This window comes from Leptodactylus fuscus, chromosome 4 (genome assembly GCF_031893055.1).
Source record: "Leptodactylus fuscus isolate aLepFus1 chromosome 4, aLepFus1.hap2, whole genome shotgun sequence".
Taxonomy (NCBI): domain Eukaryota; kingdom Metazoa; phylum Chordata; class Amphibia; order Anura; family Leptodactylidae; genus Leptodactylus; species Leptodactylus fuscus.
In genome coordinates, this window is record NC_134268.1 from 184,527,660 (window position 1) to 184,553,067 (window position 25,408).

General features: G+C 41.3%; 1 protein-coding gene across 1 annotated transcript in view; it reads right to left on the reverse strand.

Moving 5' to 3' along the window:
* RAPGEF5 (Rap guanine nucleotide exchange factor 5) overlaps positions 1-25,408 on the reverse strand; it is a 223,278-nt gene that overhangs the window by 104,612 nt on the left and 93,258 nt on the right. The window contains exon 7 of the mRNA XM_075271487.1: positions 9,556-9,604. Within this exon, the coding sequence (XP_075127588.1) occupies positions 9,556-9,604 (49 nt within the window). The remainder of the gene's footprint in view (positions 1-9,555; positions 9,605-25,408) is intronic.

Sequence of the window (25,408 nt, forward strand, 5' to 3'; positions counted from 1 at the left end):
GTGTGCCCGCTAAATATATTTCCAAAAACATAGAGTTACTGGAAAAGAAAATAGATTGCGTCTTCCTGTCTATGAGCGTTTTCATCATCCGCCGAGTAGACAGGTGATGTCCAATTCTAAGGCGTCGTGGGCACCACTCACTTGATCTTTAAGTGATGTTGTAATAGGACATTATTCAGATGTCCTGGAATCTTTCTGCAAGTTTCTCCTTAAAATCTGGGTCACTTTTATGAAAGATGGACAGATCTGGTAATCTTATTCATAGAATGACTCAAGGGAAGTTAAGGGAAAGGGAATTGGATATATTAAGACAACGTAAAGCAACGTTTAATCTGAAGACCAGCGTCTACTTCCTGTGTGGTCCGCAGAGACGTTTCAGGCGTATTTACCTCACTGCACCTAACTATAATTAGTTTGTTAGAATATTTTTCCTTTTATGCATGTCAGGTTCCTTTATTGCAGGATAACTTGGCTGCCAGATGTCTGAAGACAGATATGGCCGGGTCCCAAGAAACAAAATCTCTGTGCTGTAATTTTTTACACAGAAGAATAGCTGACATCTTATGGTCTCACCGGTGGAGGATGCCAATTACAGCAGTGGGTGTATTACATTAGGACGAAGACAACCGATTAGCACATCAGCTTGGCCAAAGATGAAAAAGTCCAATTACTGCTCACATAAAGCAATCTAATCGGAGTGTTGTCAGTCATTGTTAGAGAAGATCATCTGGGAACATCTGCATTCTAGAAGTGTTACAAATATAAATGTAACTCTAGATAACAAACAGTGGGGGGTATAGGTCCTAGAAACGATTCCAGAGATTTCCACTTTTCAGGTCTTAATGGTGAAAAAAAAATGAATGCCGTTAAGAAATGTAACATTTATCTCAATCGCTGGGCGTCCCACTGCTTAGGACCATATGGACCTGAAAATCTGGTCCAGAAATCAGCCGTATTTCTTGGTCTGAACCTCTTTATAACATAGTGATCTTTAAATCTAGGATCTACTGTCTCCTCATGGCTCTATTGTCTCATACTAGTATACAGATCACAGATGCAAGGAGTCCCATCTTCTGACCAGGTTTGGACCAGGAAAGTCTGGCCGAGTGCTACTCCATTCCATCGGTAGACACAGGATCCATAGGTCGCGATCTAACAAGAGGAAAATTATCACCTCTATGGCGCTTTTTTTTTCATATTTGAGAACTGTGCATTGTACTGTCCCTCTGTTATACCTTCAGACAAAATATAAATGAATGGAAATCTGGGTATTACCAAGTGGGAGTGTGCTCCTATGCACAGTGTCATGTCAGACTGCATTAAGAAACACCTCTGTAATAAAGGGGATGGTGACAAAACACATATTTCTAAATTCTAGAAGGAAGTCCAATATGGGGTAAAAGTAATGATATTCCAGAAAGATTTCATATAGTACAACATTACTTATTAAATATACTGTATATAATAATGGAAGTGATGGATCCTCTTTAAAGGGAGTCTTTCTGCAGAACTCAGCACATCAAATGAGGTAGGTTAGGGTCACCTCCGTTGCTGAGATATCGCAGGTTTGTCAATAGGCAAATGACTCTCTGGAGTGATGAGGATGTTGTCACTGCTCCATAGAGGTTCACCATTAAAGGGATTCTATCATTAAAATGTTATTCAGTACCGTTCGGTAGAAATCTGGGTTTTCTTTGGTATGCAAATGAGTTCTCTTGCAGCACTGGGGACGGTCCCCAACGCTCAAACAGCACTAGGGGCGTCCTCAATGCTGCGAGATAAATCTCCAGCGCCGCCTCCATCTTCGTCTGGAACGGCCTCTCTCTGCTGCGTCTTCTTCAGGCGCTAGGTTCAAACTTCTACGCATGCGCAGTTGGCTCTGCCATCGGGCCACGGGCAGAGCCAACTGCACATGCCTGCGGCCATTTTTTTGTGGCTGATTACACAGTAAGCTGGGGTAAGCGGCCACAAGAAAATGGCCGCGGGCATGCACAGTTGGCTCTGCCCGAGGCCTGACAGCAGAGCCGACTTCACATGACTAGAAGTTTGAAGCCAGTGCTGGAAGAAGACACAGCGGAGAGAGGCTGTTCCAGACAAAGATGGAGGCGGCGCTGGAGATTTATCTTGCAGAATTTGGGACGCCCCCAGTGCGGTTTGAGCTCTGGGGACTGCCCCAGTGCTGCAAGAGAACTCATTTGCATACCAAAGGGATTTCTACCGAACGGTGATGCGGAGAAGACATCTAAAGGTAGGAGAAGAATAGCCTTTCTTAAGGCTATTCCAACATGTTAGTGAGAAAAAATATCATTTTAATGATTGAATCCCTTTAATGCCCTCATCGGCAACAGAAGCAGTTCACAAGAGGAACACGTGGATTGATTCAGGTGACCATAACCTATGTGTGAAGTTTACGTGTGGTGTTCTCCATAGAAAGAAACCTTCTTTTTGCCAGCTTTGTTCTTCCTTTCTTCTTAGTAACCATCACCCAGCACTCCGGACCAGATTGTCTCCATCTTCCAACCTTTCTATGGATGTTTCTTTCACAGAAGTTTGGGCACTTTTTGTAAACTAGGAAACTTTGAATGCAAAGTACTAAAAGTCCCAAGTTCTGGTGAATTCTGTAGTTGACTCAATTGTAGAAAAATACAGGACAAAGGGGAATTTACATAATAAAAGTAATTAAGAAGTGTAATTATCGTTAGTAAGCAATACTGGAATTGTAAGACACGGAAACTTCCTGGGTAAGAACAGGAGATGAAATTCTTTGTGCTTCCGGCTGCTGAATTCTCTACTTTATCGCATCAAATGGAAATACATGGTGTACTATATAGTGAGAGATCCGTCTGCTCCAGTCTGCGGGATACATAGTGTATAAATAATGTAAACACTCTTAAGGCGTGAAGCATACAAGAAAACGGAGCTTATGTAGTGTAGAGAGGCGCGCGGCACCATGGTTAATCCACTTCACTGCCTGCATAGTTCATAGTTATGATGATACGGGGCAGCAGATAGCCCGCTAGCTATTCTAAGTAGCCATAAGCAACAATCCATCATTCTCTAGCAGCGCCTCCACTTACTGTATATCGGCTGCAGAGATTTCTTTCACCCTATATGCTATAAAACCACTCATTAATTCAGGAATACATTGGAGGCTCCCGGGAGTCGGCAGCCCAGATAACAAGTGCTAAGAGGCATATTTTACTAAGTAAATCTGTTAGATTACAAAAAGGAAAGTAATTAGTGCTATGAATATTCAGCGGCGCCTCCGATAAAGGGAGATTTCTCTCATTACAGTAACTCCGTTGCAAAAGCACCATGTCCCCCCGTTCTACAAACACAGGACGGTATTAACACAAAGCGGAGGTCTCTCCCGGCTGAGCCCGGTTATCATCCTGACTTTTTAATTTGGAAATTCTGCAGAGATTAAAAACCAATTAACCCGCCATTGTATACCCCCTATATAACGCCCCGCAATGCATCACAAGCTCCCCCTGTAGATGCCTACATTTAATATAAAGGTCCGATGCGGTGATTTCGTACACGTAGGTTCGTGCGGCGATATCTAGGGGATTTTCTGTAAACTGAGAAAAAAGGAAACCGGCTGAAGAAAGATACACACAAGCACTTCCTTTCCTTGACAAAAGAAAGCAGAGATTAGCCGAGCAGACAGCCAGATTGGTCACATTGTAGGAACGGACAAAAGTGATTTTCCCATATTGACAGCCTTATTGTATGGCAGAACGATGCCGATACATCACGTCACGATATTCTAGACGTTTAGCGGCAAGGTAATTTGTCAGGTGGTCATTTGGTTTCAGCGTTCCCGGTAAATCATTGCACACGATGGTAAAAAAGAAACAACCTGCCCTTTGTTTAAGAAAAAGTTACAGATAGGTGCCAGCCATACAGAACATGGCAGATAATAGCCCTCTGTAAAGGGACATTGATTTTGCTGAATGGACGCAGCATGAGACCAGGCGAAACCTGCAACGATGAACAATTACACTTCTAGCCCAGGTCTGCATAGAAAAGCCAGCACCTGATACAAGCATGAAATGGAAGGATAAATATACCGGGTTATTATATTTACTATAGTGGATCCTTCTGTAGCACAGGCATGATGAGTAACCCAAGAATCTACTAGACGTTACATATAACAGATAAGACAAGCTGTCATATATTCTGCAGTCTGAACGGATATTAAGAATACATCTAGAGGCTTGGAAGACGGTTCCTCATCTCTGAAGTACTGTATCCTGATCAGCAATAACAATATCATGTAGGTCCTTGTTATTCTGCCAACAGCTATGACCCATCAAGAGCTTTGAAGGTTTACTGAGGGATCTGATATCAACATCTAAGAAGCACATCTTTTGTCCTGCGAGGCTACATTCAGACGACCATGGTATAGAACGGACGTGAAACACTGTAAGGTACAGTCACCATGGATTGGGCATTTTTCTTGCACATCACACAGATCCTCAACTGGATTGAAAACTGGGGAATCTGGAAGGCAGGTCTACTCTTTGTCATGCGATCTTTAATCATTACTGACCAATTTTTGCAGTGGGGCAAGGTACACGATCCTGCGCCTATGGTGCTGTCGCTGGTTCACCGGCAGTTTTAGAACCATCATTGGGAGGTACTAACCACTCCAGGAACACCCAACATGACCTTCTATTTTGAAGATGCTCCGACCTAGTAGTCTAGTCATCACAACTTCAGCCTTGCCAAAGTCACTCGAATCCTTACGTTTATACTAGGTTCGCACCTGGGTTTCTGTTGTTCAGGTTCGCTTGGGGACCCAAAGAATGGAAACCTAATGTGCTTAAAAATCAGTTACCCAGGGGATCTGGCATTCCCAGACTGCTCTAGCTACTTCTTGGCTACAGTCACGGCTTGCTTTCTTGATTGGCACGACTCCATGCATTCTAAGCTCTGGGATGCCCAGGGGAGTCACTGAGCCCTCTCCCTCTCACTGCTCTTCTATGGTTTCGTAAGTGATTATGGTCAGACAGTATGACCCATGCGCTCCCTTATGTCATGTGTCAGATCCTTGGTTCTGCGACTCCATGGTGCTGTGCAGAGACTTTTCCGTAATGATGGCCCTATGATTCCAATTTCAGGCAACCCGGACTTCTCTGCTGCACTTCACTCCTCTTTTCTCTTTTATTACATGGGCCAATCTACCCTCCGATTCAATCAGATCATGTTAGCCTCCTCCTTGGTTCTGAGTTACTCGCTACGACCCCAAACCCTGATTCGACTGCCTCTCACTGGCAATATACCAAAAAGCAGTTACCTGCAGAACCCAATAGACTATAATGGGTTCTGCCAGGTTTCCGCCCAAAAAAAGGCAGAAAAATGTGGGGAGAAAAGTCTGCATTTTTTATGGCAGGCACAGGTGTGAACCTAGCCTTACTTTGTCAACAATTGAAAATATTTTTAAGGGAATTTATCAAGTTGTTTGTACAAACATATTCCTTATTGTGAGCTTTGCTAAGGTGGTCAGTGTTTGTGCCCAATATCGTCATGGTTTCTCTGGGTTTGCTGGGTTGCTTTTCTGTTGGAGGAAAGGTAGATGATATAAATGGAGAACCTACACTCACCGGCCACTTTATTAGGTACACCATGCTAGTAACGGGTTGGACCCCCTTTTGCCTTCAGAATTGCCTCAATTCTTCGTGGCATAGATACAACAAGGTGCTGGAAGCATTCCTCAGAGATTTTGGTCCATATTGGCATCACACAGTTGCCGCAGATTTGTCGGCTGCACATCCATGATGCGAATCTCCCGTTCCACCACATCCCAAAGATGCTCTATTGGATTGAGATCTGGTGACTGTGGAGGCCATTGGAGTACAGTGAACTCATTGTCATGTTCAAGAAACCAGTCTGAGATGATTCCAGCTTTATGACATGGCATTGCATTATCCTGCTGAAAGTAGCCATCAGATGTTGGGTACATTGTGGTCATAAAGGGATGGACATGGTCAGCAACAATACTCAGGTAGGCTTTGGCGTTGCAACGATGCTCAATTGGTACCAAGGGGCCCAAAGAGTGCCAAGAAAATATTCCCCACACCATGACACCACCACCACCAGCCTGAACCGTTGATACAAGGCAGGATGGATCCATGCTTTCATGTTGACGCCAAATTCTGACCCTACCATCCAAATGTCGCAGCAGAAATCGAGACTCATCAGACCAGGCAACGTTTTTCCAATCTTCAATTGTCCAATTTCGATGAGCTTGTGCAAATTGTAGCCTCAGTTTCCTGTTCTTAGCTGAAAGGAGTGGCACCCGGTGTGGCCTTCTGCTGCTGTAGCCCATCTGCCTCAAAGTTCGACGTACTGTGCGTTCAGAGATGCTCTTCTGGCTACCTTGGGGTGGCTATTTGAGTCACTGTTGCCTTTTTATCAGCTCGAACCAGTCTGGCCATTCTCCTCTGACCTCTGGCATCAACAACGCATTTCCGCCCACAGAACTGCCGCTCACTGGATGTTTTTTCTTTTTCGGACCATTCTCTGTAAACCCTAGAGATGGTTGTGCGTGAAAATCCCAGTAGATCAGCAGTTTCTGAAATACTCAGACCAGCCCTTCTGGCACCAACAACCATGCCACGTTCAAAGGCACTCAAATCTTCCCCATACTGATGCTCGGTTTGAACTGCAGGAGATTGTCTTGACCATGTCTACATGCCTAAATGCACTGAGTTGCCGCCATGTGATTGGCTGATTAGAAATTAAGTGTTAACGAGCAGTTGGACAGGTGTACCTAATAAAGTGGCCGGTGAGTGTATGTAAGTGTAATTTATGATGTGCCTTTTCAAGATTGCACAAATTTCCGAAAACTTACTTCACTAGATCAATAGCGTACAAAATATACATTACACCTGTAAGCGACCCTTCTGCACAGTGGAGGAGCTTGTGTGAAATAGATTGTACAAAATTCATCAAACCACTTCCACAGATAAAACCTGGTGAGTATTATATATGCCACAACCTGGCTAGTATACAGCAATAAATGGGCTTATATCTGGGAATGACTGAACAGATTTAGGTAAACAACCATCAATGCTCAGTGTAACAGCGCCTATCAGATGATGGATGGCATGTCAATGGGCTTTTTGGTCCTGGAGACCTGCAATAACTGCACCTTGTGAGGAACTATTAGCGTGGACAGTAGAAGAACACCAAGACCTAACAGTAGTCTGTGAGAGAACCTTAGTTTGTACAATGCCTGTCCTCTACAGATTGGATCACATTGGTCGCCAATACTTGCGATCTGAGTGCAAAGACGCCTCTGCCATCTAATATCAGTCTGAGTGATATCACAGCAATACATCTAGAGGAATGAACTACAATAAACTCTTGCATCAACTAATAAACTATCATCAGATCTAGAAGGGAAAACGGTTTTGTAAAAAAAAGGAAATAACATTGTGTACAATATATTGGCTGGACCAACAATGGACCACTATGCTACACAGTTGTTTTTCCGCTTGGTGCTGTGCTAAGCTGATCCTCATATGGTGTCACAAGGCTGCATATAAATGAAATCTAAGGAAGACAAGACAACGCTTTCTTGTTGGGCATGATTAAAGAACAAAAGAAATAAAGGGATATAATACTTCATTGTACTCCAGATACAGAACAGAACTAGTACACAGCGCATTCTGATCGATAATCCTACACAAATAACATTTAACTTCACAAAGGGGAAAATTGCAAAGGCAATGTGGAAAAACAGAACTGAAATAACAGGAGATGGCTCCTGCTCTTATGACTTTCCTATAGTTCTACTAAGTTTTCTACATGCTCATCTTTATCTCCCTAACATTTACATTAAAAATTCCAAAAACACTACCGAAAATGTCACTTTTTTTATTTCAGATTTTTAAATTTATGGTTCATATAAATATTCCTGGCACATAACTCCGATGCCTTATGTGCATGTTAACCCTTTAGCGATCAAATGCATTTTAGACTTAAAATGTGTTTTCTGGGCCAATTTTTTTTTTTTTTTTTTTTTTTTTTTTTTAAGAGAGGTGCGTTAGTGCTAGTGATAATTACACCCATACACCTTTAGCAGTGTTTGGTGTGATTTCTGGGTGTCTCTTCGCAGCTGCTAGCAGCTCCTGCATTTGTTTACATGGTGTTACCTTTCTTCTGTGCAGTTTCCTGTATAGCTGCTGCACTAACTCCCTCTCACTCAGTACCCCCCTTCTCTCTCTCCCAGTAACAAGCCCCTCCAACTCTCCCCTGTCTCTCTTTAGAATAGCGATTCTGCCCATTACTAGCCCCTTCCACCCTCTCCGCCTCCCTGGCTAACCTATTCCACCCACTACTAGAAGACAAGAAGAGGGGTAGGAACCATCTCTGGACACAGAAAGGATTCATAAGTATTGAAAGGGATAGGGGAGGGGGAAGCGTAATGGTGACATTCTATCTCATAAGTTGTGTAACGGAATGTCACCGGATTATCAGAAAGTGTCCCTCGACCGGTCAAAGTACTGGAGCAGATTCAGTGCAATGTGAATGTATTCAATTACATCTCCGCTCCTTTGGGGGATTAGGAGTCCAGTGGGTGGTCCTACTCAGGGACCACTCCCTCCGGATATAGGGAATATAGTAAATAACTAAGTTACATGGCCTGCCTGTCTACATTTTACTCCTACTACAGTGAAGTCAAAAAGATAATGACTGCTGTGAACTATATTGTACTCTTTTTTTCCACACTCGTTCCTACTTGCTGTCTTACCACAGAAAATTACATAGATCTAGGAAAGGTTGGGGGGATATCATCACTCCATAGGGAGAGACCACCATTTAGGTGTGTGGAGTCTTTCTAAGCCATGAGCACTCCACTGTGCAAGGGAACATGGGAAGAATATTCAAATCTGACTTCCATGATGTAATTACGAAGTCAGTGCCTCAGTCATGCACACCAATAGAGGGCGCTCACTGAGGATGTGCAAGTCTATCTTCCATGATGTAATTGGGAAGACAGAGCCTCAATCCTGCAGCCCAATAGGTGGCGAATGGCTTAATAAGACTCCACACACCTAATTGGTGGTCTCTCCCTATGGAGTGACGATATCCCCCCAACCCTGTCTAGAAGCCTCTCACCTACGCCAGGTCAGTCCTCTCTGCACCAAGCTGACGAGATGCAATAACATCGAAACAGCTGTCCTTGGCTGAGAGACTACCTGGTAAAATCCCAACGTCATTGCAAACAAAGGCCTCTGAAAAGGTCGGCATGATGTTAAAGGGAGCGCCACCTATTGGGCTGCATAACTGAGGCTCTGTCTTCCTAATTACATCATGGAAGATAGAGTTGCACATCCTCAGTGAGCGCCCTCTATTGGTGTGCATGACTGAGGCACTGACTTCCTAATTACATCATGGAAGTCAGATTTGCATATTCTTCCCATGTAGATCTATGAAGGTAACAAAGAGAAACCATCTGTCCCAAAAAAAACAAAACAATGAAACACTCTTCCAGATCACTGAATAGTAAAGGTAAAATCAAGCCAAATTACTTTTACTCACCAGACTTTCGGGCCTTCAGGGCAATAACAGCTGCCAGCTCCCTCTGCACCTATAAAACCAGACAGAAAAAAATATATATATCATAAAGACACTTATGGGTAAATCTGCAGTCAAATAAAATCATATCTGTACCCCAGACACTCAGTGTACACTAAATCTGAGATGATAACAGGATTGTTGAGGATTATGAGAATAAGGATTTACAGGCCGGCAGCAGAAATTGAAATACCTAGTAAATAAATGAATTTTTTAAATATTTCCCTCCAAAAATTCAAACTTCATGCATGCATTCAAACTAGTGTAGCGCCTACTTATAGCCTCTAGGTGGTTGGTCTATCCGCTAACCTATTTACTAGGCTCACTATGGGGTGCGTTACTAATAGGAAGCTGCAGTGACGGTTCTTTCCTGTAGAAAACCTTTTACAATATTGGGAGACACAGCGGAAGCTTTTCATTGTCTCTGCTGCAGAGTGATGTTGTGAAATGCACATTTTCTCAGGGATGTAGCTATCACAACATGTCTCCCTCTGTTTTGGCTTCACGGACTCTTACACCTGGACTGACTTCCATAAACAAACAGATGATATTTAGAGAACCTGGAAAGTTACTATACAGTATATAAGTATGTATCACTGATGGGTTGTCACTCTAATTACTATGGTTCACTGAAGGAGTAACTAAATTAAAATATAACTTTTATTAAATCCAATTAAAATGATTTAAAATCATAGTCCAAAAAATAGGCAATTTGTGTAAGAGGACAGATAGATTAAAGATGTGCCCATAGATATTAAGGCAACTATTAAGATGCAGCGTTTGCTCTGTCCTACTATTACACTACCAATACCCCCTTATATGCTATCAAGGGGTTAACATTACATGTGCATGTCAGTAGCCTACAATCCTACAGCTCTGACACTGAGGCAGGTACAACTAGGGCTACGGGCATATCGGCATCCTAGTTGGATTCTCCATGATAGGGTCTAATACAGATAAGAAATATCCTGCTCAAAACATCTACGCTCTCCTCAACGCGTTTCTCTAACCCTATATTGGGTCAAATCATCAGAAGGAGGTAAGTACACAATGGTAATGGATGAGTGCGATCAAAACCGCAGTTCCCCTGCCCCATATGGTAGGACAGGGTACTGTTATATGACTGGCCTGTGTTTCTAGCTATTCCTGAATCTACACCACGTGACCTAGCTTCCTGCTCTCAGATAGGGGAGAGGAGCTGCTTTCATTTCTTCTGTTCTCCCAGTTATCAGGCTAGCTAATTCAATTGTGTTCATTATGGCAGAGACAGGCAGTGTATGTAACACAGAATGGAGTTGCTCCTGCCTGTACTTCATAGTCCAATATTGTGCATATATTGTGGTTTGAGGACCTTTGATGACATCACAGGCCCTTCAGCTGCCCCATAGGATCACGCCATGCAGTGGGCAGAGCTACACGCTAATTTGGGGGCGGAGCTAAACGGCATGTTGCATATGAAACCCCGCCCACCAAATGACGCAAGAAACCAGGAAGAAAGAAGATTTTACAGCAGTGAAGACTGGTGAGTATGCGAGGTGGGAATACCCCTTTAACCTTTATACAAACTTTGCATAAATCAATAGCACAATGTGTGTACATAGGAAGGAACACTAATTCTGGCCATTTTATGACTTGTATGAGATGTATTTAGCATTATTTAGCGGTCGGTTTTTAATCTGCAGGCCCTATCTGTAGTTTTCCCTGAGCTGGTGAGTAGTGAATACACTGTACACAGTAAGTAAGTAAGTAGAGGAGAATCTATTCCATAAGGTTCTCTTACTCACTCAGAATTAGCCCCAGGATCATGCAGGACTGACCTGCACTGATGGAAGCAAAGTGCTTTGGTTGTGATAGAAAGCACCTGTGTACATTACACTAAATCTCTGCTTCTACGTTTCTCTTTCTCCCACTGCTCACTCCTCCCCTCCGTCTCAAGTCAGATTTAGAAGAATTCTCAAAGTGAAAATCAGTTTAGCAGACGAAGACGTTGGGGGAATCAACTCCATAAGAGCAGCAAGAAGTATTGTTCTCTGATAAAATATATTACAAAGTTTCTTAAAACTCCCTGTACTATTCATATACGCAAAGTTTGACCACTGAAGCACCATATAGCATATTATTTAGGCTCTGTGTGAACGTATTTTAACACTATATATTGGCATCATTTCAACATTGTATCATGGTAGACCCCGAAGAGGAAGAAAAGGAATGTGGACTTAAAGGGAGTCTGTCAGCAGATAAATCTATATCAAACTAATGACTGTACCTTCTAGGGCGGCTTCTACACTTTCCAAAGATAACTTTCCTATTTTGCATGGCAGCCCCATTTTCAAGAAAATCAGTATTTTATTCTTATCCCTGTACTGTGACATCACTGTGACATGATAGTGTGCATTTTATTTGGTTCTGACATCATTGTGAGCAGTAGTATGTGGAGTACTTATGGCGGTGTAATAAGACTCTGTGTGTTGACATAAGGACGGCTCTGCATGAGGTCCTAAGCTGTTAAAATATAAGGCGACATGAAAGCCCCCTGATCAATGTCAGTTTTCATTACTTGTTTTTTTTACCTTGTTTTTTGATGATTTAAGCTCACAGCTTAATACAGTACACCGCGTAACAAGCAATGTTTCATCCATCTAAATGAAAACAATGTAGGTGCAAGAATAATACATCTTGTACTACCTTCTTGGCTCTAACATAAATTAGAACAATGCCCGGCGCTGATCACTATTAAACCGCAGCGGATTCACAGAATACAAAAGAATGTGTGTTATAAAATAGAAAATAATCCATTGTGTCTGTCTCAAGGGAACTTCACTATCAACAACGCATTAATCATTCTGGATATGGATTTTCTTCTTTATCAGTCGTGAATTGTAAATTGTATGCAATCTCTGTAAAATAGTAAATTAATTACAGACGCCTCTTCTATTCGCTCTCAGGCAATGGTTAGACGCTGGAGAACAAAAAAAAAAACACGCTGTCTGCAAATCTACCATAGAAACTTACCAACAATTTATCCATAGGGAACCTGTTCTGTTACCTAAATTTGGGACATTAAACTATCAACAGGTCCTTATGGAGTTATGGTTTAGTGTCCCAAATAGTCAGAGTATAGGAAAGAGGATGAGGGTGTGATGTGGAGGCACGCTGGATTTATCAACATTTACTCCATCTATGACAACTACATATTAGTCGGGATAGTCATATTTATATACAGCTGCAGCAGCTCCCAGTATTGACTATGTTTTCAATGGGGGTCATCTCCGAAAATAATAAAGATAGAACCGTGACCTTGGTGTCATATGAAGGAGCACAATCTCATCTTACATTTTATAATGCCTGCAAATCAGTTTTCCAGGCTGTACGGTAATTAGGAAAACACTGCCTCTGTTCGCTGCCTGTTAGGACAGCCCGCTTAACATGCATGACTTTATCAATAAGCCTAATACCATGATGCAGGGTTATTGCCAAACTAGTATTTCTATTCCAAAAGAAACAGATTACCAGCTGTAGACAGCGCTGTTTCGATTTGTTGGATCTCCTCAGCACAGCATATGGGATACTAGTTTGGCTGGGTGAGAAACTATAGACCAAGCACCTGCAAAGGTGCCCACTCCCTAAGGAGTGTTATTATCCGTTGACCCTGGTCTATAGTCTCTCACCCAGCCAAACTAGTATCCCATATACTGTGCTAATGAGATCCAACAGATCGAAACAGCGCTGTCCACAGCTGGGAATCTGTTCCTTTTGGAATAGAAATACTAGTTTGGCAGTAATCCCCCATCATGTTATTAGGCTTATTGAAAAAGAAGTCATGCATGTTGTTAAGGGGGCTGTCCTAACAGGCAGCTAACAGAAGAACTGTTTTCTTAAATACATTCTGGAAAACTAATTTGCAGATAGCCAGACCCTGCAATGATCGGCTGACCCAACTATGAAGCCAGAGAGTGCTCTGCTCTGTACTGAAGAGGAGCAAGTCTATAGGGGGTGTCTATTTTGGCTAATATCCCTAGTCATGTTTACTATCGATAGGTGGTGCTGGAGGGACAATTTTCCCTTTCCAGGAGGGCGAATATCTATTACAGGTAGTCCTTGACTTACGACGTTGATCCGTTCTTACACGGCGTCGTATACCGAATTTCTACATAACTCGGAAACATACCATACGACGCCGCGTAGGAATGGATCAACGAGATTTAGTGCGCGCGGCTCGGAACCAAGGAAGACTGTACCATATACAGTACAGTACAGTCTTCCTCAGTTCTGAGCCGCTGCACACTAAATCACGTACTGTACAGGGAGAGTTGGCAGCTTGCGTTTACGCAGGAGCTTACTTTTTCTCATAGGAATGCATTGGCCAGCGTTGATTGGCCAGTGTACAGCATTCGGCCAATCAATGCTGGCCAGGAGGTGGAGTCTAATATTGGACTATAATGGAGACTGCTGTGGCCCGATCTTAGACTCCATCTCCTCACAGACGAGCCTCCGGCAGAAACATCGTTGATTGGCCGAATACTGTACACTGGCCAATCAACGCTGGTCAATTCATTCCTATGAGAAAAAGTCAGCTCCCTTGTAACAGCAAGCTGCCAGCTCTCCTGACTAGCAAGGACAAGCCTGCTTTAGAACCAGCGTTGATTTGCCACAGGCTCATCCTTGCTAGTTGGGAGAGCTGGTAGCTTGCTGTTACGAGCGAGCTTTACTTTTTAGCTCATCTCTAGTCATAACCACAAAACGTCGTAACCCGAGGACTACCTGTACCTGTAAACTTTGCACACTTGAAAAACTGCACTACTACCAAGTACAGCTCCGCCATACATTTTCTGACAGCTCAGCACATTACTTCTAGCAGTAACAGCTCCCTCATATCATATTATGTAGATATTAACAAAAAAAATAATTAGCAAATAATGGTATACTATGATTACTTTATTTTTTTTTAAAAAAGGCATATGTTCGGATCAAGTAATATCATAAAGAGCTGACTATATACTTTCTATACTTTGAGGATCTAATGAGTACTGGGGCCGCCTGGCAATCCCGTGATGATAGATGTCAGGGGAAATAAGAAGCAGTGGATTATTGCCCATCACCATTAGGATGAAAATGCAAATATTCAGATATCTGGAGGTGTAGCTGCCAGACAGAGAAAGCCTTTATCCAATAACTAGACACCAAAGATATGCTTGCCATCAGGACAGAAATTCCTGATGAGAACAGGCTGCACCCTGCTGGTGGGTTGGTGGAAGTACATGCTGAGAACATGGAGGTTTCTAATTAATGTCACTTGCCTGGTCATATAAATAACTGCATACAAAAAGGTGTTTAAAAAAAAAAACATATCCATGCTCAGCTTTTATATTAGCATTAATTGCCGAAACACACTATATAGTCTCCGAAACCCCTGTACTAATACGCTGAGTGGTGTAATTCCCTTAGGCCTCCTGCACACGACTATAGTGGATGTCCACAAATACTAAAGCTCAATACACAAAAAAACACATCCACATTGCATCAGTATGTCCTGCTTCCCTATACAGGTCTGTGTCCCAAATGCAACCAAAAATAGGACATGCTTTATCACTTGTGGTGCTTAAATATGGAACGGACATATAGAAATTAATGGGTACGGATTTTTGTCCGAAATTGTGGATCTACAATTGAGGATAAAAGCTATAGTCGTGCATTTACATGTTCAGGTTTTCACATGCAGTTTTTGAAGGCCAAAACCAGTAATGAAATATCAAGGGAGAAAAGTATAAAGGACGGGCGCTACTTGTACTCCACTTCTGGTTTTGGCTTCAAAAACTGCATGCAAAACCTGAACATGTAAATTCCCCCCATAGGTAGCCTGTAATGTACAGCGTCACATGAACTGGTCCAATACACAGTAGAAAAGTCTCCATTCAGGACACTGAACTTTCCAAAGATTCTCTTTCTGGCTATGAAGACCTGACAACTTTCTCACTAGTTGCTTTAATGTGTTCAATAGCATTCTAACCAATGGTGGATGCAAAAAATAAATTAAAAAATAACACTATGTAACAGAGTTTATGTCCTTGTTCATCAGATGTTATTTCCTAACAGTGCATAGATTGGCATTACAGAAAATACTAATTATTATTAAATCAACTTTGTTTTTATGACCAGGGCACCGAAAACAATACAAATGTCTGATATTAGTAAAAATAACGACTATATTCAGCTGTCAGGCTTCATATACAATAAAAAAATGTCATAGAAAAATAAAGTCATTGTACAGGACTGTAAGAGCTGAGATATTAAACTTAAGTGTGTTTGCTTTCTAGATTTACGATTATACTGTAAGTCACTTTCTCTAACAAGCCCCCAAATGTAATCTCCCATCATGTTTCCGCTCGTCCGCAACTTGATCACTTTCATTCATAAGTTTCCGCTGCTTCAGTCTAGATGTCAGTAGCTCAGCATTGGACGTTGTGAGTCCCATATCTTGTATCAAGTCCTTAAGATCCTTTTGATTGGGGTAGTATCACTCCATTTCTCCCCTACTGACACTGTATCTTGGATCAGTTACAGTCCTATGAAAAAGTTTGGGCACCCCTATTAATCTTAATCATTTTTAGTTCTAAATATTTTGGTATTTGCAACAGCCATTTCAGTTTGATATATCTAATAACTGATGGACACAGTAATATTTCAGGATTGAAATGAGGTTTATTGTACTAACAGAAAATGTGCAATATGCATTAAACCAAAATTTGACCGGTGCAAAAGTATGGGCACCTCAACAGAAAAGTGACATTAATATTTAGTAGATCCTCCTTTTGCAAAGATAACAGCCTCTAGTCGCTTCCTGTAGCTTTTAATCAGTTCCTGGATCCTGGATAAAGGTATTTTGGACAAACAATTCAAGTTCAGTTAAGTTAGATGGTCGCCGAGCATGGACAGCCCGCTTCAAATCATCCCACAGATGTTCAATGATATTCAGGTCTGGGGACTGGGATGGCCATTCCAGAACATTGTAATTGTTCCTCTGCATGAATGCCTGAGGATTTGGAGTGGTGTTTTGGATCATTGTCTTGCTGAAATATCCATCCCTGGCGTAACTTCAACTTCGTCACTGATTCTTGAACATTATTCTCAAGAATCTGCTGATACTGAGTGGAATCCATGCGACTCTCAACTTTAACAAGATTCCCGATGCCGGCATTGGCCACACAGCCCCAAAGCATGATGGAACCTCCACCAAATTTTACAGTGGGTAGCATGTGTTTTTCTTGGAATGCTGTTTCTTTTTGGACGCCATGCATAACGCCTTTTTTTTATAACCAAACAACTCAATTTTTGTTTCCAAAATGAAGCTGCCTTGTCCAAATGTGCTTTTTCATACCTCAGGCAACTCTATTTGTGGCGTACGTGCAGAAACGGCTTCTTTCTCATCACTCTCCCATACAGCTTCTATTTGTGCAAAGTGCGCTGTATTGTTACCGATGCACAGTGACACCATCTGCAGCAAGATGATGCTGCAGCTCTTTGGAGGTGGTCTGTGGATTGTCCTTGACTGTTCTCACCATTCTTCTTCTCTGCCTTTCTGATATTTTTCTTGGCCTGCCACTTCTGGGCTTAACAAGAACTATCCCTGTGGTCTTCCATTTCCTTACTATGTTCCTCACAGTGGAAACTGACAGGTTAAATCTCTGAGACAACGTTTTGTATCCTTCCCCTGAACAACTATGTTGAACAATGTCCAAAATGCAAAAAAACTTCAGTCATAAAATAGCTCACCTGTATGAATTTTTAGGGAGGTGCACGATCCGCTGCCTTTGGGACTCCAAAGCCAAGATAATGTATATACCAATTCAGATGAGAGATGAATCTGCAACACTTCTCTTCATTAATAAAACTTCATCTTTAATTCCATTTTCAAGGACAATACAAAAACTCCATACAAAAGGTAGAAAAAACAAAAAATATAGAAAGACGCAATAAAAACCGCTGTCAGTATAGTTTTTGTATGGAGTTGTATGGAGTTTTTGTATTGTCCTTGAAAATGGAATTAAAGATGAAGTTTTATTAATGAAGATCTCTCATCTGAATTGGTATATATGTTGAACAATCTTTGTTTTCAGATCATTTGAGAGCGGGCTGTCCATGTTCAGCGACCATCAAACTTAACTGAACTTGAATTGTTTTGTAGAAAGAAATGGTCCAAAATCCCTTCATCCAGGATCCAGGAACTGATTAAAAGCTACAAGAAGCGACTAGAGGCTGTTATCTTTGCAAAAGGAGGATCTACTAAATATTACTGGCACTTTTCTGTTGAGGTGCCCATATTTTTGCACCGGTCAAATTTTGGTTTAATGCATATTGCGCATTTTCTGTTAGTACAATAAACCTCATTTCAATCCTGAAATATTACTGTGTCCATCAGTTATTAGATATATCAAACTGAAATGGCTGTTGCAAACACCAAAATATTTAGAACTAAAAATGATTAAGATTAATAGGGGTGCCCAAACTTTTTCATAGGACTGTACATCTTCTTGTTCAAAATCTGATGCGTCACTTTCTTCTGATGGATGATTTCTTTCAGGAGGTGCAGGTATGGGGAGCTCAGTGCAGTGTGGTACTGGAGCAATGATGATGGGATATCAGGATACGCCACTGGAGGAGTATTCTTGCCACTTCGATGTTTGGAAGGATCGACCATGCAAAAGTAGCAGTTGGTTGAGTGGTCGGTAGGCTCTCGCCAAATTCTTGGAATAGCAAACTTCATGGCTAATCTTTCCCCTCGGCACCATTCCTCAAGTGTTCTTTTGCAGTTTTCACAACTGTAGTGAGGTGCCCACGGTTTGTCCCGGTCCCCAACCTATATTCTGAAGTATACCATATAGGCTTCACACGTCCTGACCGATGTTCTCATTGAATATTTCTTGGCTAGCGTCTTGATGAATTCGCCATATATGTAGCAAAACGAATCAACAGAATACTTACAGCCTCTTGATGCCATCTCTGCATCTAACTACACACTAGATTTATCTGTACTACTCAGTTGCTGCACTTGCTCTCACACTATATCGCTATCCACTATCACACTATATTGCTATCCACTATATCACTATCCACTATCACACTATATCGCTATCACCCTATATTGCTATCCACTATATCGCTATCCACTATCACACTATATCGCTATCCACTATCACACTATATCGCTATCCACTATCACACTATATCGCTATCACACTATATCGCTATCCACTATCACATTATATTGCTATCCACTATATCGCTATCCACTATCACACTATATCGCTATCACACTATATTGCTATCCACTATATCACTATCCACTATCACACTATATCGCTATCCACTATCACATTATATTGCTATCCACTATATCGCTATCCACTATCACACTATATCGCTATCCACTATCACATTATATTGCTATCACACTATATCGCTATCCACTATCACACTATATTGCTATCCACTATATCACTATCCACTATCACATTATATTGCTATCACACTATATCGCTATCCACTATCACACTATATTGCTATCCACTATATCACTATCCACTATCACACTATATCGCTATCACACTATATCGCTATCCACTATCACACTATATCGCTATCACACTATATCGCTATCCACTATCACACTATATCGCTATCCACTATCACACTATATCGCTATCCACTATCACACTATATCGCTATCCACTATCACACTATATCACTATCCACTATATCGCTATCCACTATATAACTATCCACTATATCACTATCCACTATCACACTATATCGCTATCCACTATCACACTATATCGCTATCCACTATCACACTATATCACTATCCACTATATCGCTATCACACTATCACACTATCACACTACATCGCTATCCGCTATCACACTATATTGCTATCCACTATCACACTATATCACTATCCACTATATCACTATATCGCTATCCACTATCACACTATATCGCTATCCACTATCACACTATATCACTATCCACTATATCGCTATCACACTATATCGCTATCACACTATCACACTACATCGCTATCCGCTATCACACTATATGGCTATCCCCTATCACACTATATCGCTATCCGCTATCACACTATATTGCTATCCACTATCACACTATATCACTATCCACTATCACACTATATCGCTATCCACGATCACACCATATCGCTATCCACTATATCACTATCCACTATCACACCATATCACTATCCACTATCAAACTATATCGCTATCCACTATCACACCATATCACTATCACACTATATCACTATCCACTATCACACTATATCGCTATCCAGTATCACACTATATTGCTATCCACTATCACACTATATCACTATCCACTATATCACTATCCACTATCATACCATATCGCTATCCACTATATCACTATCCACTATATCACTACCCACTTTCACACTATATCGCTATCACACTATCACACTATATCGCTATCCACTATCACACTATATCGCTATCACACTATCACACTATATCGCTATCCACTATCACACTATATCGCTATCCCCTATCACACTAAATCGCTATCCCCTATCACACTAAATCGCTATCCACTATCACACTATATCACTATCCACTATCACACCATATCGCTACCCACTATCACACTATATCGCTATCCACTATCACACTATATCGCTATCCCCTATCACACTAAATCGCTATCCACTATCACACTATATCGCTATCCACTATCACACTATATCGCTATCCCCTATCACACTAAATCGCTATCCACTATCACACTATATCGCTATCTAGTATCACACTATATTGCTATCCACTATCACACTATATCGCTATCCACTATCACACTATATCGCTATCCCCTATCACACTAAATTGCTATCCACTATCACACTATATCGCTATCCCCTATCACACTAAATCGCTATCCACTATCACACTATATCGCTATCCATTATCACACTATATCGCTATCCCCTATCACACTAAATTGCTATCCACTATCACACCATATCGCTATCCACTATCAAACTATATCGCTATCCACTATCACACCATATCGCTATCCACTATATCACTATCCACTATCACACTATATCTCTACCCACTTTCACACTATATCGCTATCACACTATCATACTATATCGCTATCCACTATCACACTATATCGCTATCACACTATATCGCTATCCACTATCACACTATATCGCTATCCACTATCACACTATATCGCTATCACACTATATCGCTATCCACTATCACACTATATCACTATCCACTATATCGCTATCCACTATATAACTATCCACTATATCACTATCCACTATCACACTATATCACTATCCACTATATCAATATCTACTTTCACACTATATCGCTATCACACTATCACACTATATCGCTATCCACTATCACACTATATCGCTATCCCCTATCACACTAAATCGCTATCCACTATCACACTATATCACTATCCACTATCACACCATATCGCTACCCACTATCACACTATATCGCTATCCACTATCACACTATATCGCTATCCCCTATCACACTAAATCGCTATCCACTATCACACTATATCGCTATCCACTATCACACTATATCGCTATCCCCTATCACACTAAATCGCTATCCACTATCACACTATATCACTATCCACTATCACACCATATCGCTACCCACTATCACACTATATCGCTATCCACTATCACACTATATCGCTATCCCCTATCACACTAAATCGCTATCCACTATCACACTATATCGCTATCCACTATCACACTATATCGCTATCCCCTATCACACTAAATCGCTATCCACTATCACACTATATCGCTATCCAGTATCACACTAAATTGCTATCCACTATCACACCATATCGCTATCCACTATCAAACTATATCGCTATCCACTATCACACCATATCGCTATCCACTATATCACTATCCACTATCACACTATATCGCTACCCACTTTCACACTATATCGCTATCACACTATCATACTATATCGCTATCCACTATCACACTATATCGCTATCACACTATATCGCTATCCACTATCACACTATATCGCTATCCACTATCACACTATATCGCTATCACACTATATCGCTATCCACTATCACACTATATCACTATCCACTATATCGCTATCCACTATATAACTATCCACTATCACACTATATCACTATCCACTATATCAATATCTACTTTCACACTATATCGCTATCACACTATCACACTACATCGCTATCCGCTATCACACTATATGGCTATCCCCTATCACACTAAATCGCTATCCACTATCACACTATATCGCTATCCACTATCACACTATATCGCCATCCACTATATCACTATCCACTATCACACCATATCGCTATCCACTATCACACTATATCGCTATCCACTATCACACTATATTGCTATCCACTTTCACACTATATCGCTATCACACTATCATACTATATCGCTATCCACTATCACACTATATCGCTATCACACTATATCGCTATCCACTATCACACTATATCGCTATCCACTATCACACTATATCGCTATCACACTATATCGCTATCCACTATCACACTATATCACTATCCACTATATCGCTATCCACTATATAACTATCCACTATATCGCTATCCACTATCACACTATATTGCTTATATAGTACACAGGCAGACGTCTAGAATATTCTACCGACGTCTAGACATAGCTAGAATGATGTAGACGTTAGAAGTTTTCAGAGCAGTCTAGAATATTTCACCAACATCTAGACATATGATATGCCTGTTAATTAAAATATATGGATTTTAAAATATCAATGTCTTGGTACTAAAAGCAAAGTTTGTGAGTCGAAATTAGCGTTTAATATTCTTTTCAGATCTAAATAATCAGAAAACAACATTATTATAACAAAGACAAAACAAAAATAAAAATTTGATACATAGTGTAATTTAAAAAAAAACCAACTACTCCCCAGTACCACACAAGGGTAAGTCCATGCGGGATATTTTTTCTACAGCTGGATATCCATCATAGACTTTTCCATACTATACCAACAAGCACATCCCAATTAGCAAAAGCAGCATATAACAAATAGAATTTGGTGTGGATTCCTTGCAGAATTTGCCGCAGGTAATGGACCCAGTCTGTCCTGGTCAGGTGGTGGACAAACAGCAAAGACGCCTATGTGGCCATGATATGACCAAACCAAGATTTGTGTCCACTAAACATTCACAACAAAGGTTCCCATTGAATAAAATATTAAGAATTGATGCAGAAAGTAAAATAGAAATTATATAACTTTTTTGACAGAGCAACCAATTCACCTATTTCATAAAGGTCTCACAAATTTGTGACTGCAAACTTGGTATTGCAAGACTGTCAAAAGTCAGTCTGTGCTGTTACATTCCCATAAGATGTCTTGATTATTTTGCTTCTTGAACACTAGAGGGCAGTGATACGTAGGAAACAATGACATTGTACTTTTCTCTACATGTAGTTCGCATTGCAGTATTACATAAAGCTTCCACATCACTTGCAATAATCCACATGGGAATATTTTAGAAATAAACATTAAGTGTCTCTTTCAAGAGAGTGAATAGAAAGAGTAAGAAGTGTCCTTTAAATTACAGAAACCTTAAGGAACTCAAACCATGAGGAACTGATACATAAAGAACATTAGGGGGAAAAAAAAAATATATATATAGATATATAGATATATAGATATATATATATATATATATATATATATATATATATATATATTCCAAATATTGCGTCTCTGGGGTCTGCCTGCCAAAATCTCATGTAATACAAGGCTGAGCAAATTCTGCCATAGTGAGATAAACTTTAGGATATGTCCACATGGGATATGTTAAATGCTGATTTTCTACCACAAAATTGCAGGATATACAGTGAAGTGAATGTGATTTACACAAACCCTGTTCACACACAGTGCCAAAAAAATTATCAAAAACTGACGTGAGGTGCAGATTTTGAATTGACAGCATGTGAACTGATATTGTATTTCGGATTTGACCCTTTGCAATGTGACATGATATTCATCAGTCACATGTCTTGCTTGCAGCTCAGTCTCTTTGAAGTGAATGGGGCTGAGCTGTAATACTACGCACAGCCACTATACAATCTATGGTGCTGTACTTGGTGAGAAGTAAAGAGGACAAAGTGCTCATCTGAATACTGCAACCTCTTCAAGAAGCTGATCTGTGGGGGCACTGGGGGTCATACTCTGATATTGATGATCTATTCTATATATAGGTTATCTACACTCACCGGCCACTTTATTAGGTACACCTGTCCAACTGCTCGTTAACGCTTAATTTCTAATCAGCCAATCACATGGCGGCAACTCAGTGCATTTAGGCATGTAGACATGGTCAAGACAATCTCCTGCAGTTCAAACCGAGCATCAGTATGGGGAAGAAAGGTGATTTGAGTGCCTTTGAACGTGGCATGGTTGTTGGTGCCAGAAGGGCTGGTCTGAGTATTTCAGAAACTGCTGATCTACTGGGATTTTCACGCACAACCATCTCTAGGGTTTACAGAGAATGGTCCGAAAAAGAAAAAACATCCAGTGAGCGGCAGTTCTGTGGGCGGAAATGCGTTGTTGATGCCAGAGGTCAGAGGAGAATGGCCAGACTGGTTCGAGCTGATAGAAAGGCAACAGTGACTCAAATAGCCACCCGTTACAACCAAGGTAGCCAGAAGAGCATCTCTGAACGCACAGTACGTCGAACTTTGAGGCAGATGGGCTACAGCAGCAGAAGACCACACCGGGTGCCACTCCTTTCAGCTAAGAACAGGAAACTGAGGCTACAATTTGCACAAGCTCATCGAAATTGGACAATTGAAGATTGGAAAAACGTTGCCTGGTCTGATGAGTCTCGATTTCTGCTGCGACATTCGGATGGTAGGGTCAGAATTTGGCGTCAACAACATGAAAGCATGGATCCATCCTGCCTTGTATCAACTGTTCAGGCTGGTGGTGGTGGTGTCATGGTGTGGGGAATATTTTCTTGGCACTCTTTTGGCCCCTTGGTACCAATTGAGCATCGTTGCAACGCCAAAGCCTACCTGAGTATTGTTGCTGACCATGTCCATCCCTTTATGACCACAATGTACCCAACATCTGATGGCTACTTTCAGCAGGATAATGCAATGCCATGTCATAAAGCTGGAATCATCTCAGACTGGTTTCTTGAACATGACAATGAGTTCACTGTACTCCAATGGCCTCCACAGTCACCAGATCTCAATCCAATAGAGCATCTTTGGGATGTGGTAGAACGGGAGATTCGCATCATGGATGTGCAGCCGACAAATCTGCGGCAACTGTGTGATGCCATCATGTCAATATGGACCAAAATCTCTGAGGAATGCTTCCAGCACCTTGTTGAATCTATGCCACGAAGAATTGAGGCAGTTCTGAAGGCAAAAGGGGGTCCAACCCGTTACTAGCATGGTGTACCTAATAAAGTGGCCGGTGAGTGTATATCATAATCCTGGAAACCCCCTTACTGCCAGTACAAGCGCTATTCCTGGAGCTATTCTCTATCCTGTACCTTATGAAGGAATACAGTGGTTACTCGAGTGCGGCAAACTCTTCAGTACTTACCAAACACAGTGCCATACATTTGAACAGTGGCTATACTTGGTATCACAGCTCAGCCCAATCACCTGAATGGGACTGAGCTGCGACCAGGCCATGTGACTGGTGAACATGGAGTCACATGACCAGTGACGCAGAAGTGG